At 52.4% G+C, this 16,286-nt stretch overlaps 1 protein-coding gene across 2 annotated transcripts in view; it reads left to right on the forward strand.

The window, feature by feature from the left end:
- Positions 1–3,273: 3,273 nt before the first annotated feature.
- LOC142560163 (phospholipid scramblase 2-like) overlaps positions 3,274–16,286 on the forward strand; it is a 31,295-nt gene continuing 18,282 nt past the window's right edge. Inside the window, exons 1-4 of one of the 2 annotated variants that reach the window (XM_075672038.1) lie at positions 3,274–3,654; positions 4,320–4,786; positions 7,732–7,949; positions 13,548–13,877. In XM_075672038.1, coding sequence (XP_075528153.1) covers positions 4,390–4,786; positions 7,732–7,949; positions 13,548–13,877 — 945 coding nt within the window. In that variant the 5' untranslated portion in view covers positions 3,274–3,654; positions 4,320–4,389. The remainder of the gene's footprint in view (positions 3,655–4,319; positions 4,787–7,731; positions 7,950–13,547; positions 13,878–16,286) is intronic. The other variant, XM_075672040.1, reaches the window with a different exon arrangement.

Below are 16,286 nucleotides of genomic sequence, written 5' to 3' on the forward strand. Positions count from 1 at the left end.
GCCGGTTGCATGCTGACGGTCAACGATGGGAAAAAAAAAAATTGGTAAAACCTACTTCGCGATAGCTTTCGACGGTAATGCATTTAGCATTAAATCAATGTATAGCCACGCAACGTGAGCAACCGTAGAAACCGAGTAATGCACGAGGCGTGCAATGCAGCGGTACTGCCATGTTTCGCTACCCGAAGAGCAAACGGCGCCGTCTGGCGGCGCCGCTGCGGAGCCTGCGCGTGGCCACCGAAATTCATGGTGCGCTGGCAAGTTGCCGCACTTAACCAAAGTGGTGATGATGATGATGACGACAACGACGATGTCAACGGCAGTGGTGCTTAACCACTACGGTGGATTGGCCACGAATGGAGTGTCTTTGGTATATGCACTGGATAGATCATTAATAATTAGGCACTCACTACGGAGTTGGGCCTGTCGTAACAGTCTGTACACTAATGTGACGGGCCCCCTGACCGTGTAGTTGCAGAAGTGAGGTGGCCCAATTTTATACCATTGCATGTTATACGTGCACCGAGTTGCGCTAGTCAGTGGTTGGGGGCCCGGACACACACACACACACACACACACACACACACACACACACACACACACACACACACACACACACACACACACACACACACACACACACACACACACGTATATATATATATATATATATATATATATATATAGGAAAGGGGGACGAACGAATGTGTCATATATGTGCTAGTATTTATTTGTGATATGTTAATGAGGCGTAACGTTTGAGCGCTGGCATGTTCACTTGCAAAATAGAGCAGAAACTTCGGACTGCCTTTAAATAAACCGAGTTGTTTGAGTGTGTTGTGCTGTTTGTCTCGCCTCAAAAGTCCATCTTTTGAAATGGCAAGTCAGTTCCGCCGAAGCCCGCAAGTTAGAGGAATGTTCATGAAAGGAAATGTTGCCATCCAACCGCCTTTAGCAGAAATGAATCTAAAAAAAAAAAAACCCACTACCGGTTTCTCAGAAAGCTTCGTCAATGAAGATAAAAGCTCTCCTGGTCCCGTGATCGATCCTGGGACCAACGCATTTTCTGGGTAGCCGCTCTACCACTTGAGTTAAGTCAGGTGGCTGCCACTTCGGAATGGCCTTGGTCCCTTCTTTCTGAGAAATCCCCGTCAGGCTTCCTTTGTAACTTTCTGCGAGTCTGGTGAACCACGAGTTTTTTTCCCTTTCATGTCCATCTTTATCTTGCACCGCACATTTCAAGACAAATTTTGGATGATTGCTGTCTATTCGCGCGCAGACATTTCCCTACTTTGCAGCTGACATGCTCGCGTGCCTGCCTGAAATTGCGATCGCGCGCATGACTTCATCTTCTTCGAGAGCGGCTCCGGCGGACCGGGTGTGCCAGATCTTCCCGGGAACGTAATAAACTAAGCTCCTTCGCTAGCCTAACGCTGACGGCTTCACCTCGCCCACACCGAGCGTTGTATACGGGGCTTCTTCCTGAGGGAGCGTGCCTCCGCCATCGACATCGACGGCCATGAGTTGTCGATATGCGATAGCCCTGTCGAATATCCGAAGTGAGAACGCGCCTTCGAGCTGCTTCTCTTTTCTTTTTTGAAATCTCTAGTCTTTTCCATTAGCTGATAAGATATTTTATGAACTCGCATCGTGATGTGGCGGCTGAGTAACGATTAGCCACCACGTCTATTGCAGGAGCGCGTGTTCATGACGTTTGAGGAATCGGCTGATACCCAAGTCGGACGATCAAATTTAGTGACGCTTCGAGCAAGTGTACTTCGCCTCGCTGAGTGTCACATCGGCGCCGCGGCGCTAGACGTCCGAACGAAGCGTCATTCTGGACTGATGACAGTCACGATTCCGTGAAGACGTAGGGGGTAATAGGATTCTCAGCGTTCTGAGTTTTAGAAACGATGATTACATTATTACGAGAAGAAATACACTTGTGCACAAGAAATTTTGTAATCCCATTAACACGTACGTCTTCCCGTCTGCCCAGCACAAGTCGCCCTGCGTGCTGCTTGGCGCTAGTATGTCGCACCCGCGTACGATGATGATGATGATGATGATGATGATCCTTTTTCGTGGCTTGTACCCACTCAGGGGGATAGGCCAAGAATAGGGCCGCAGTAGGCAGGTAAAGGTGGGTAAAAGAACCAAAGAAGATTCTGGAATCAATGGACTAGTATGCCGGCGAGCTGTCAGACTAAATGAAAGATGAATTTTAAAGGAGGTTACAATCGAGGAGAGAATGAATGCAAGGTTAATAAAGAATTTGGAGGCACCCGCGTATACATTTTCTAATACCGTTCGAGGAGCCGTCGTTGTCGCCCATCCAAGCTCGTAGCTCACACCCACTGTGGGGGGGACTCTCAACGAAACGTTTGGATTAGTACGAATCATAAACACAAATGAAATTTCAGGACTGCTACAGAATAAGCGCTGTTAAAGGTTGAAATCATCTTAAAATAAGAACAATAATAACAGGAATAATGAATAATCACTAATTGAAAAGGTCGTTTACCTCTTTGATGCAAATTTGTTTTTTGCACAGGAGTGAAACGGGAGTAGCCGGATGCTGTAGTGCTTCCAACGTCTCCAGTTAAACCATATTTAACCCTGCATAAGGTTAAGATACAGCTTTGACAAGACGGTCGGTTGGACCCTGTTATAAACTAGGACGAGTGGAGCGATCACGTGCCAGGTGTGCCACCTTCTGGCTATGCCGCAACTTGTGTGTCTTTGTTCTGATCATGAAAAGAGTGGAAGTACGGCTTAACACACACACACACACACACACACACACACACACACACACACACACACACACACACACACACACACACACACACACACACACACACACAACGGCGGCAAAAGACGCACAGGTGCAGCCCAGAATCTCGGAGGCAGCAGTCGTCACTTGCGAAGTGCACGCCAGACGGCGCCACCATAGCGCTCCGCACCAAACACAAATCAAAGCGCGCAGTATATTCGCGATGCTAGCGCAAGTTCGTAACCGAGTGGGCGCAAGAGTGCCGGAATACCGCCGGTCACAGGATGTACAAGGAATACTTCAACTTGCTTTGGCAACTCCTTTCAGTCGCTGTTTTATGCGAACAGCCTTTTAGGAATTTTTCACCGGTGTTCACGTCGAAGTCAATGTTCGTTACAGAGGAATCGGTCAACCATAATTAACGAAGAGTGCCACTTTTTACAAAAAAAAAAAAAAAGAAAGAAAGAAAGAAGACGACGACGACGATGGCGTTTAAACGCACCGGCGCCGAAACTCGCATTCAACAATCAGCCACCTCGTGAGGTTTTCCGGAGAGATAGTTGAGGCGCAAAGGGCAGCTTGCAAGTTATACGAAAACTCGCAGTAATCGGCGAGGTCATACTGTTCACTGCGATTGTTAGTTTCTGTTACATAAGGTAGGTGGCGCGGTAATCTGTTAACGTCTCAATTCTGAATCAGCGTTGGCGTCGATATTTTCGTACATCGTTTGCCACTTTCGCCACCTTGCACGAACAAACTGCTCGTGCCTCGTGCCGGCCCGGGGTCCAGCGGGCCGGGAGCAGCAGTTGGCTCCGAACGCCGGCGTCGGAAAGTGGCACAACCCGTTTGCGCCAGCGATCTTCCTCCCGGCCGCTCAGGTGAGTGGCTTTTCATCGCATCGCGGTTGGACGCTGCCACTACGACTGCTCCGCGCTCCTTTCCGTCTCAATAACGGCGGCCTGTCTTGTCTTACCGGCGACATTGACCCGGTCGTTTGGGTAACAGACTGTCGCAGCGACGCCGTTTCTATACGTTTACCGAAAAGACAAAAAATGCGTCAGCCGGCAATCTTTTACTAGAGTGGAAGATTTTACAAACTTGGGCTACAATAATTAGCCTTTTCTTTTTGTTTTCATGTTTTGTCATGGCAGCCGTCACTGCTATATTGCTCCAGAGCCGGCTTCTTTTTCGTGCTTTAAACTAATACACGTGAGCAAAATGAGTAGAAAGCTCTGGGACATGCGGTCGAAGCACATCTTGTAAAGGTGCTTATCAGCCACCAGCGGTTGGGCAGACCGTCGGCGCAGGGCACGGACTCTCAACACGAGTGGCGTTCCCACTATAAAGCGCTGGAGAAGATGGTCCACTACAGTGTTCCTCTCCTCTGCTACAATTTGTTTAAAGTACACGCAACAGGCCCAATGATTTCATCTCGCCAAATGCCTGCCCCCGGTGAAGCAAGAGGGCGCACGTATAGTGCGCTTCTTCACAAGCAGCACGTCAAGGAGCAGTGCCACTGTTTCTTCTCAATCGGTCCTTACAGGGTCACAGCTGAACCAGCCGGCGAGAGCGTCGCTGAAGAAAGAAAGAAAGAGGCCTGAATACGGAGCGCGATGCCACCGACACGACCCCCGGCTCCGGCTGTGCGACCCATGGCACCAACGACGTCACCCAACCCGGCGGCGGCTGCTGCTGCTCCTACAAACGCACCCGCTGCTCGAACTGTCAGACCCACGGTTCCGGCGCCGGCGGCCCCCACGGCCGGTGGTGGAGCGGCGGCGAGACCCGCCATGATGGCAGCGCCTCCCGCGACGGCCGCGCCACCTGGAGGCTTCATGATGCTACCGGCAGCCCAGCCGCCAGTGAGGTCACGTGGCCCGTTCGTTCAGATGCCGACGCTGCAGCTCGTGCAGCCCAACGTGCAACCGATCGCGGGCTGCCCCGCAGGACTCGAGTACCTGGTGCACGTCGACCAGCTGCTAGTGCACCAGCAGATTCAGATCCTAGAAAGTAAGTGAACGTTATACCGGATTCGTTGTAACGAACTCTAATAAAGCGAATTAATCTCTATACATCGAGCGCGCGAACCTTGCTGACTTACTTGGGATGACTCGCTCACAACGAGTCGGACGTATATCGAACTCGGGAGCACCCGCTTCCAGCGACATAAGGGTTCTTGCATATCGCGAACGCGGTATTCAGGAGATTTATTTTATTGGTATTTTATTTTCATATCTTCTTTTCGTGTGGACTTGAGCGGGTGTACATAATCTCGCGCATCAAAAACGCCGTTCCCAACGACGCTGAAAAACGGTTCATTGCACAGGCAATAATTACTTCCTATAATACGCGTAGTTTTGTCTTCAATAACTGCATTCCTTCCTTGATTCCTTTCTCCGGTGGAGGTAAGACATCCCGCATATAACGAACGCATCGCAAAAGTTCGTCATGGGCGAGTTTAGACACACTCAATTTCTTGATGTATAAAACAAATTTAAGCACATCAGTTCGTTCGTTATACCAGGCTTGACTGTAACGGGTTGTTTTCAGTTGACACTAAAAGACACATGGTGTTGTGGAGCGCCGGTATAAATCGAAATCGGCCGCTCTCGTAGGAGCGCAGGCGCGGTAATTCAGGCGGGTTAATCCAATGACCTCTCCTCTCTCGCGCCGACCGACTCAATGATACGGCTGCAAATTTCCCGGAAGCCATTTTGTTACTAAAGCAGGTCAGTTATGCACGTATATTACATGAACTACCGAACTATACAATTAATTTTATCTCAACTAGATCAGTTGCACCCGTTTGCCTCCGCTGTCGCCTTCAGATGGCGCTGCGCACAGCACAGTCTATACGTGCGTGTGAAGCAGGCTGCTGCTGCGTGGACGGAACCTGAAGCGGCATCAACAGCGGTATTTGTTTTCGGCATTTGTTTCATAAGAACACGCAAGAGGCATGTTTGATTTTCGACGAACGCAGCGCAGCGTCTATTGACCCTTTTCGCGGAGCAGTTTGCTCTAAAGAAACGAGATGGCGCCTTCGGCGGCGAGCCGCACGTTGCCTCAGCAAAAGCGCACGAATACGAAACAATCACCGCTACTGCTCTGCCAATGAGCGATCAGCTGTCGGAAATGCAACTGGGTGTTTGCTTACGCACTATGCTCCACTCATGCTGCAAAATGTGGAGCGGTAGAGGAAACATGTCCTGCATATATGGCTGCAAAAATAGTGGCAGGCATAATAAGGAATGGAATGAATCCCGCTGACCAAGTTCCTGGACCGCCGCTACATAAGAACCGCCTGTGTTGTCTGTCCTTCGCGATACACGTGTTTGCTCGGAGATTAATGAATTTCGCTAATCCGGCAGCGTTGTAACGCTAAACTCCAAATATAGAACGTCAACCGCGGAACGTGGGCATGAGTGAGTATAGCTATAGTTACACAATGACGAAGGTAGTAGCGCCGCTTTCTGGCATAGCAAGTTTCTCGCACGTTATCCTAAACGCATCCACCGCAACTCACACTCAAACTTACGCCCACTCTACCGTCAACGTATGAACACTAAGTCAGAGCGCGCACACTTGAATCAATGCGCCGTATACACAGAACGGGTGACGGCGACTATACCTACAGCATACGAATGTTCGAGGCTGACGTCTCGTACGGTCCACAGTCCGATCCAGTCGCTAGCATCAATACGCCTTTGCTACAAGCCATGCCAAAGTACAAAACATCTACGTTCCAAGTCTTGTGCGCAGCATGAACAAATCCGTTACCCGCAAGCGATCAGGCCGAAAATAAACAACAGATGGTGACCTCACCGATGTACTTTACCGAGTCAGAAACATCACAAACCGCTCTTTCAATGCATTCGCCAAATAAAGAACGAGGAGCAAAACACACTGATGCCGATTTAATTCGTAAGCGGCAATTCGTACAGCTTGGAATACATTTCTAGCCCAGCTTTTATTACAAGCGCGGTACACGCTGCTCGCGTCGTTTGGACGAGGCGTAATGCGCTCCGAAAGTCCCCTCGTGTTCTCCGAAGCTGTGGCCAACACGTCGTGTCGTCCCCACAGTCACAGCTAATCTACGACAGCCGCCGAAACGGAGGTTTGCTGAGCGGCATCGGCGTCATGCACACATCCGCTGTAAACACGGCCGCAGGCAGCGGAGGCATCTGAGGCAAGCAACGGGCGCGTCAACACGTGATCAAACGTGGCGGCGCCCCCGTAATCGCCGTGAAAACGGCCTGTACGTCGCGAAACCGCGCTCCACGCACGTGCGTCAGTTGTCCAGGAGCGCCGGAGTTCGTTCAGTGTTTTCTAGGGGTGCCGGAGCACTCCGAAAGTGTCCAAGCGTATTTACTTATTCATTCATTTACTTATTTATTGCGATACCCTCAGGGCCTTCGTGGCATTACAGAGGGAAGTGGGTACACAGGCTTATTATAAGGAAGTGCAGTACAGTGAACATAACAAGGTGATGGAACACGCAATGGCAGTTTACAAAAAGGAATACAAAGGAGAGCACGAATGACCGTAAAGATAGAACAAAGGCAGATCATTGCAAAAATATTCGTTAGCGGCAATGGTTCGGGAAGGCGGTTCCAGTCCAAGCAAGCTTTAGGCATAAAAAAGAAAGGCTAACTGAGCATAGAGGTAAACGGTTTAGGTACTCAGTGTGCTGGTATGGGTTGCGCTTTCCGAGACGCGTACACAGGAAGGCACGCGGATAAAAACAGACGGGCGCAACGCGAACGCAGTTCCAACTCGCCAGAGAAGCAGCGATTAGGTATGGTAAGGTTCAGGCATATGAGCGAAGCTCAATGTTTACCTAAACCTAAGGGAGTGGGCACGCCAGCGAGAACGGGTCTCGAGTTAATTGAGACAATGGGAGCGCGGAGATCGCCGGAGCCTTTTGTGACCGCCCGCGGCCTGCCCTGCGCGCGCAGTGATCATACCGTGGGAGCAGGAGAACAAGTACGTCGTCAAGAACACCATGGCCCAGTTCATCTTCATGGCGTACGAGAAGAGCGACCTGGCGAGCCGCTGCTGCTGCGGCAGCATCCGGCCATTCGAGATGTCGATGCTCGACTACCGCAGCGTCGAAGTGCTGCGGCTGTACCGGCCGCTCCGCTGCGACAGCTGCTGTTGCTTTTGCTGCCTCCAGGTGTGCGCACCACGTAACGTATATACTGCACGACGATTGAGAGCGTATAGTTTCGTTTTATATTGTTACGTAGGAAGACACCGACGAAAAGCTATTTACAAGTATATTTACAAGGCTACAAGGCAATACGCTGCGCTTGGCCAAGAGGCAACAGCCCGCGCTAGCTTCTAATCGTCGTCGTCGTCTTCACACTGCTCGCCTTTCGTGATCGCACATACTGTGCCGTTGCACTACCCCCGGCGGCAAAAGCGCCGTCCCGGAGCGACTAAAGATCGGACTCGGAAGCAGTGTAGTAGGCCTTGAGCCTACTGACGTGTACGACATCACTAGATGCCAGAGGGGTGGACGAGGTTGAACCCACAGGAGCAATTTCGTAAGTCACAGGCGTCACCTGGCGCAGCACGCGGTAGGGCCCTGTGTATCGCGAAAGGAGCTTCTCTGAAAGTCCGACGTGACGAGTGGGCGACCACAGGAGCACGAGCGCGCCAGGCGAAAACTGTACGTCACGATGGCGGGCGTTGTACTGGCACTGCTGAGTGGTTTGTGAGGCCGTCAGTCGAGCACGGGCAAGCTGGCGTGCATGGTCGGCGAGGGCGATGGCGTCGCGCGCATACTCGCTTGTTGAGACCGAAGCAGGCGGAAGTGCCGTGTCTAAGGGCAAGGTAGGTTCGCGACCGTACAGTAGATAAAAGGGAGAAAATCCAGCGGTGTCGTGCCGGGAAGAATTGTACGCAAATGTTACGTAAGGAAGGGCAATGTCCCAGTCGTGGTGGTCCTTGGAAACGTACTTGGCCAGCATATCGGTAAGAGTACGGTTTAACCGCTCTGTCAGGCCATTGGTTTGAGGATGGTATGAGGTAGTCAGTTTGTGTTGAATGGAGCAGGAACGCACAATGTCAGCGATAACTTTCGAGAGAAAGTTTCGACCACGGTCAGTAAGGAGCTGTCGCGGGGCGCCATGAAGCAAGATAATGTCACGCAAGAGAAAGTCCGCGACGTCAGTGGCGCAACTGGTAGGGAGAGCCCGAGTGATAGCGTATCGGGTGGCGTAATCAGTCGCGACGGCTACCCATTTGTTCCCAGAGGATGACGTGGGAAAGGGACCGAGCAGGTCTAATCCAACACGAAAGAACGGTTCCACAGGGATGGTGATCGGCTGGAGATGACCGGCAGGTAGCACCTGAGGTGTTTTCCGACGCTGGCAGGGATCACAGGCAGCAACATAGCGTCGAACGGAGCGAGCGAGACCAGGCCAATAGAAGCGGCGGCGGACGCGGTCGTACGTGCGGGTTACCCGAAGATGTCCTGCTGTGGGTGCGTCATGCATCTCAAAGAGCACAGTCTGTCGTAGTTGTTTTGGCACGACAAGAAGAAGGTCAGAGCCGTCAGGGAGGAAGTTCCTTCGATACAGAATGCCGCCCTGGAGGACATATCGGCGAACGGATGCGTCGGTAGGTGTAGAACGCAGACGCTCGATAAGTGCTCGCAGCGATAGGTCTCGGTACTGCTCATCGGCGATGTTAGCGAAGGCAGACACAGAGAAAATGCCGTTGGCGCTACTACTGTCGGCGTCGTCAGGCTCGTCGACCGGGTAGCGAGACAGGCAGTCAGCGTCCTTGTGTAGTCGGCCAGATTTATAGGTGACAGTATACGAATATTCTTGGAGGCGTAAGGCCCAGCGACCAAGTCTGCCTGTAGGATCTTTCAGTGAGCATAACCAGCAAAGCGCGTGATGGTCTGTGACAACGGAAAAGGATCGGCCATATGAGTATGGGCGGAATTTCGCAACCGCCCAAACTAGGGCCAGACACTCACGCTCAGTGATGGAATAGTTGCGCTCCGCGGGTGAGAGGAGCCTGCTGGCGTAAGCGATAACCCGGTCGTGGCCACGCTGACGTTGTGCCAGTACCGCGCCAATTCCGTGACCGCTGGCATCAGTACGGACTTCGGTAGGCGCAGAAGGATCGAAATGGGCCAGAACGGGAGGCGTTGTGAGAATGTCGATTAGATGGGAGAATGCAGAGGCCTCGTTATCGCCCCACTGGAAAGGGGCGTCTTTCCTCAAAAGCTCGGTTAGTGGTAGTGCTATGGCGGCGAAATTTCTCACGAAACGGCGGAAGTACGAACAAAGGCCGATGAAGCTGCCCACATCCTTGACACACTTCGGAACAGGGAAGTGCGCAACAGCATGGATCTTGCCTGGGTCCGGTTGCACTCCGTTCGCGTCAACGAGATGTCCAAGGACGGTAATCTGGCGACGGCCGAATTGGCACTTGGATGCGTTGAGTTGCAGACCGGCTCGACGAAAAACGTCCAGGACTGCTGAGAGGCGCTCGAGGTGCGTAGCGAACGTTGGGGAGAATACGATAACGTCGTCCAAGTAGCACAGGCACGTGGACCATTTGAATCCGTGAAGAAGGGAGTCCATCATGCGTTCAAAAGTGGCAGGGGCGTTACATAGACCGAACGGCATCACTTTGAATTGATAAAGACCGTCGGGTGTGACAAAAGCAGTCTTCTCGCGGTCGAGATCGTCCACGGCAATCTGCCAGTAGCCGGAGCGAAGGTCAATAGAGGAGAAATAGCGAGCACCGTGGAGGCAGTCAAGGGCGTCATCAATCCGAGGTAGGGGGATACACGTCCTTTTTGGTAACCCTATTAAGGTGCCGATAATCCACGCAAAAGCGCCATGAGCCATCCTTCTTTTTGACCAGTACTACAGGTGACGCCCATGGACTATGTGATGGTTCAATAATGTTCTTGGCAAGCATTTTGCGAACTTCTGCGTGAATAACTTGACGCTCAGCTGGTGACACTCGATACGGGCGGAGATGAATAGGAGGGGCATCGCCGGTATTAATGCAATGTTTGACAGCTGTAGTTTGGGCCAAAGGACGATCGTTAAAGTCAAAAATATCGTGGTAAGAAAACAGAACGCGGTAGAGTTCACGAGCGTGCTCGGACGGCAAGTCGGGGGCAATCATTTTCTGGAAGTCAGCGATGGTACAATTTGCCGACTGCGATGGTAGAGGAGTATCGGATGAAGTGTCGTCAACTGCAATGGATGGTACTGAGTGATCCTCGAATGAGCAAAGGTGGGCCAGAGACATCCCACGTGGCAGCACTTGTGTCGTCAAGCCAAAGTTGACCACTGGCAGGCAGACGCAATTCGCCGTAATAGATAAAACTGTATGAGGTACTGTGATCCCGTCTGTAAGGAGGACGTCTTGCATAGGAGCCGCGATGTAGTGACCGTCGGGGACTGGTGGGGATGACACTAGGTCAACGTAGGTCAGTGCCGAAGGTGGCAAGCGAACGAAGTCGGCGGAACTGAGGCGACTGGGGTGTGGTTCAGCAGGATCGAGAACAGGCAGGTCAAGGCGGAGAGTACTGGCGGAACAATCAATGAGAGCAGAATGTGCGGAGAGGAAGTCTAAGCCGAGGATGATGTCGTGGGGACAGTGGGCGATGACTGTGAATAGCACGATTGTTGAGCGATCGGCGAAGGAGACGCGGGCGGTACACATACCAATAACGGGGGCTGTTCCGCCATCGGCGACACGGACAACAGGCGTCGTGGCGGGCGTGATAATTTTCTTGAGCCGGATACGAAGGTCAGCGCTCATTACGGACAAATGCGCCCCAGTGTCTATGAGTGCAGACACAGAAACACCGTCGACTTGCACGTCAAGAAGGTTCAGATGAGTGGGCAAGGTCAGTAGAGGATTTGGCGGCGTAGGAAGCAATGCAGCGTCACCTCGAGGCGCTGCATCGTCTAGTTTTCCGGCTGGGAGCGGCGTCCGAAGGGAGTTGGCGAATAGGAGCGACGGGGCTGGGGAGAGCGAGAGTGTCGTCGTTGGGGCGAAGGCGAACGAGAATAGGGGCGGTTCGTTGCAGGAGAATCAGTGGCGGCATTATCGGAAGGTGCGGCATAGGGACGAGAAGGGCCACCTGGGGAGCGAGAGTAGGCAGTGTAAGTAGATCGGATCGGGGAACTCCAGCGACTGCGACAGTGCCGAGAAATGTGCCCGATTCGATGGCAGTAGAAACAAATGGGCTTGTCGTCAGCAGTGCGCCATTCAGATGGGTTGCGGAAACGTGGTGGGTAAGAAGATGCGGGACGGGGCGGAATGGAAGAAGCCGGGCGGGTATCAGGGCGATGGGCCGAGCAGATGGTGTGAAGACCCATGTTTTCGAACTCCTGGCGGACAACTGCCTGGATCAGTGAGACCGTGACTGCAGATGTGTTGGTGGGACTGGAGTCGAAGGCAGCCGGATAGGCGGCCTCGATCTCACGCCGGACGATCCTGGTAACATCAGCAGGGTTGTTGGGACGAGGAGCGTCGGCACAGGAAGATGTCGCTGGGTTGTTGGGCAGACGGGCAAACTTCGGGTCAATACGTCGGCTTTTGGCGAGTTCCAGGCGGCGGCACTCTTTTATAACAGCATCCACCGTCGCTACGTTGTTGCACACGAGCAAGTTGAAGGCGTCATCGGCAATGCCTTTGAGGATGTGGGAAACCTTGTCTGACTCAGTCATGTGGGTGTCAACTTTGCGGCACAGAGCCAAGACGTCCTGAATGTACGTGACATAGGGCTCTGTTGACGTCTGCACACGGCCGGAAAGCGCCTTCTGCGCGGCAAGTTGGTGACCGTAGGGGTTGCCGAACAAGTCTCGAAGCTGTGTCTTAAGTGAATCCCAACTGGTGAGCTCATCTTCGTGCGTGCGATACCAAACTCGAGGTGTGCCACCGAGGTAAAAGATTACGTTGGCGAGCATAATAGTAGGGTCCCACCGGTTATTGCGGCTGACGTGTTCATACAGGCTGATCCAGTCATCGACGTCTTCCCCATCTTTGCCTGAGAATACGCCAGGATCACGGGGAGCGGGGAGAGTGATGTAGGTCGTCGAAGTGGCAGCAGGTGTCGGAGCCGGCGGAGTCGGGTTGTCGTCGCCGGGAGCCATGAAGGAAGGCACGACGTACCGTCCACTGCGAAGCTCCGTGACGAGGTACAGGGAACGTCCACCTCCACCAGATATGTTACGTAGGAAGACACCGACGAAAAGCTATTTACAAGTATATTTACAAGGCTACAAGGCAATACGCTGCGCTTGGCCAAGAGGCAACAGCCCGCGCTAGCTTCTAATCGTCGTCGTCGTCTTCACACTGCTCGCCTTTCGTGATCGCACATACTGTGCCGTAGCAATGAGCACGAAAGGAACGCCTGCACTTATCAAGCGGCTGTTCATGTTGCCAGTCGGAATCCCTGATGGTGAACTGGATTAAACTCTTGGTTTTGTCATCCTTCTCCTTTGTTGGTGCCATACACGTTTGTGCAGCCTTGGCAATTTGAAGGCTGTGCTGTTCTTTCAACATTTAGGACAACTCTAGTTCTTCAGTCGATTTGTCTGAAGCCGTACAAAAAGAAGACATGATGCCCCGTGAATCCGTTGCTATAGTCTCAGCGTCGAGAAGGGGAGGGGGCGTAGCCCTTTCGAAACATTTCGGGGGAGGGGGGCGCGAGCTTTCCAGCCCCCCTCCCCGTAGTCGGTGCCTATGCATCGCGTTGATAACAGAGGTGCCGTGGCGCGCGCAGGTGATGGAGGTTCACTCTCCGCCGGGCAACATCATCGGCTCGATAAAGCAGGACTTCTCCGTCATCTTTCCCTACTTCTCGCTCCGGGACAGCAGCGGCAACGTAGTGCTCCGGATCACCGGGCCCTTCTGCACGTCGTCCATCTGCTGCAACGACGTCGTCTTCGACATCATGACCAAGGACGGCAAAACAAAGATCGGTCAGCTGTCGAAGAACTTTAACGGCCTGTTTCTGGAGGCCATAACCGACATCGACAACTTCACGGTGACCTTCCCCATCGACCTGGACGTCAAGATGAAGGCCACGCTGCTAGGCGCGGCCTTCTTGATTGTGAGTAGACGAGCTCATCTAGGGTTCGCTAGGGTGCCGGGCTTGCTCGTGCGCATGATAATCGTGCTGGGTTTTTACGCCAGTTCGTGCGCTTGTATTTCGAATCTCTTTCGCACCATAGCACCAAGTGTATACATATGAGCACATGCAGCATCGAAACGCGCTCGCTCGCGACATTTTCGGTGTTGTTGCTATTCTGTTTTCTTGAAGCGAGGCTTCCTTGGCCTATATTTCGGGTTTTCTAGTATCGTGTGCACTGCCGAATAAAGTCGGCTCATCTCGAAGAGAGTGTGAGAGTAAAATGGGCCGATCCCGGAGGTGGCGTAGTAAGAGAGAGATAAAGAAAAGACGCGCTTTCGCCCTCAAGGTGAAACATTGATAGCGATAGCAAAGTATTAGACAATTTCACGAAGGTTCGCGGTTCTCTCGGCTGTGTAAATTGCAGTAAGCGCTCGCTTACTGATTAAATTAACAAACACATTGTTAAGCGCGCACAGGCAGACGCGCACAGAGGCCGTATTCTGAAACGTTCGCCTTGAGCATAAGTTTCGCCGCTGCGAAAGTCACTTTCAATAAACCAAGCGACTGCTTACCAGTGACGTCGGCGTGCACTACCAACGCGCGCACTCGAACGCTTCACATCGCTTGAGAGATCGCGCGCGGCGAGTTCAGAGCGGCTCAGGTTTGTTGTTTTCGAGTGTAGTGACCGCAGTACGGGTTCTGCGCACGGACTATGTTTGGTTACGGCCTCTTTAGGCAAAATAAATTGAATAAGGAAGTGTGAAATGTTTCATTTTATATGAATCAACAAATATCGCCGCGAGACAACGCGTGTAAGTAATAAGGCTACTAGAAACTACCACCTAGCTTATCTCTACTGCACTCCACCACCAACCGAACGCCAAGAGTCGCCAAAAACGCCAAGACACGTTCATTTCTTTATTCAATGTTCATTTATTCAATATATGTCGAGAGCACTCATCGACACTATGACGTGAAAATGACGTAGGCCGGAACTACAAGATGGCGCTGTTTATTTTCCGGTTTTGCTAAAATGGCCAATGAGTGCGCGCCGTTGGCGGAGGCGTGGCCAGGGCGATAGTTTCGCGGAAGGCGAATGTTTCAGAATACGGGCTCAGATCTCACTCGATGACCGCGAACGCTAACTACCACAACGCTGACGTCACGAAGAGCGCCGGCAGCGGTGAACGGCTCGTGCGTCTCGGAAGCTCGATATTACGCGACCTCAACACTAGGAGGCGCGCGGGAATACAGCGCGCACGGAGCCACCGACTATCTCGGCTCGCCACTAGCATTCGCTGCTGCCGCAGATTGCCTGCGAGATGCGCAGCGCGGACCGCGTAGCTCGGCCGCGTGGAGAACCGCGCGCAGCGACGGCCGGGCTAGAGGAGGAGACGTGCGCTCGACGAGGTCTACCGCGTGCACACATGTGGTCCCTCCCCCTCAAGCACGTGTTCGATCACGTGACTTCCAACATTGGGTGCGGGGGAACACGACGCGCGTCGAGCAACCCTTCCTTCGAGGCTGGTCCTGGCAGTCTTTCCCTCTCACCCACAGCATAGCCGCAGCAAACGGAACATCACGGCGACATCCGACGGCGAAAATTCGCTCGGAGTGTCCGTACAGTTGCGATCGCAATAAACGAGGAGAGAGAAAAGGAAAGGCAGGGAGGTTCTTCATTAAGCATCCGAAATTAAGATCTGGCACTGCAATGCTAGGCTTCACATCAACGTTTCATGCACCGTTGTAGTTCGGATTCAATTATCCGGGTCCGTGCGGCTTTATCGGGAGAGCATTTAAAAGGACACCGGAGAAGCGGTCAATGCGAACTGTGTCGGACGTCACGTGATCTGCTCCTGGCGCCAAGGCGACCATACGAGGGCGTTCCGAGCAAAGTGATTCCAGAACTGGGGAGACAGGAAAGTAAAATAAGGAAGTCGTCTGCTCGGATAACTTACGGAGCAGCGGGAAAGTGAAATGCTCGAGGGAGAGGAAGCAGGGAACGCTCGGGACGGAGGACAAGCGCACCCCTCCCCCCCCCCCCCCCCCGCGCCTTCGCTGCCGGCGCTCCTCATCGCAGCAGTGTTGCGAGCACGCTTTGCGACACAGCGCGCGCCTTGTTAGTCAGCTAACACTTACTGTAATTTATACTGCACCACAAAAGCTAAGAACCCTGCTTCGTCTAATGTTCTAACGATTTGGCATCGAGTGATCGTGATTCAACGTCTCACTGATAATTATATATATATATATATATATATATATATATATATATATATATATATATATATATATATACACACTCTGAGCAAACAGTGGCAGAACAAATTTTTAAAGGGACCGTAAAAGGCAGCAGAACACTGGTCACTCAATGATGCGCATCCGGAT

The sequence above is a fragment of the Dermacentor variabilis genome, chromosome 10, assembly GCF_050947875.1.
Source record: "Dermacentor variabilis isolate Ectoservices chromosome 10, ASM5094787v1, whole genome shotgun sequence".
Taxonomy (NCBI): Eukaryota; Metazoa; Arthropoda; class Arachnida; order Ixodida; family Ixodidae; genus Dermacentor; species Dermacentor variabilis.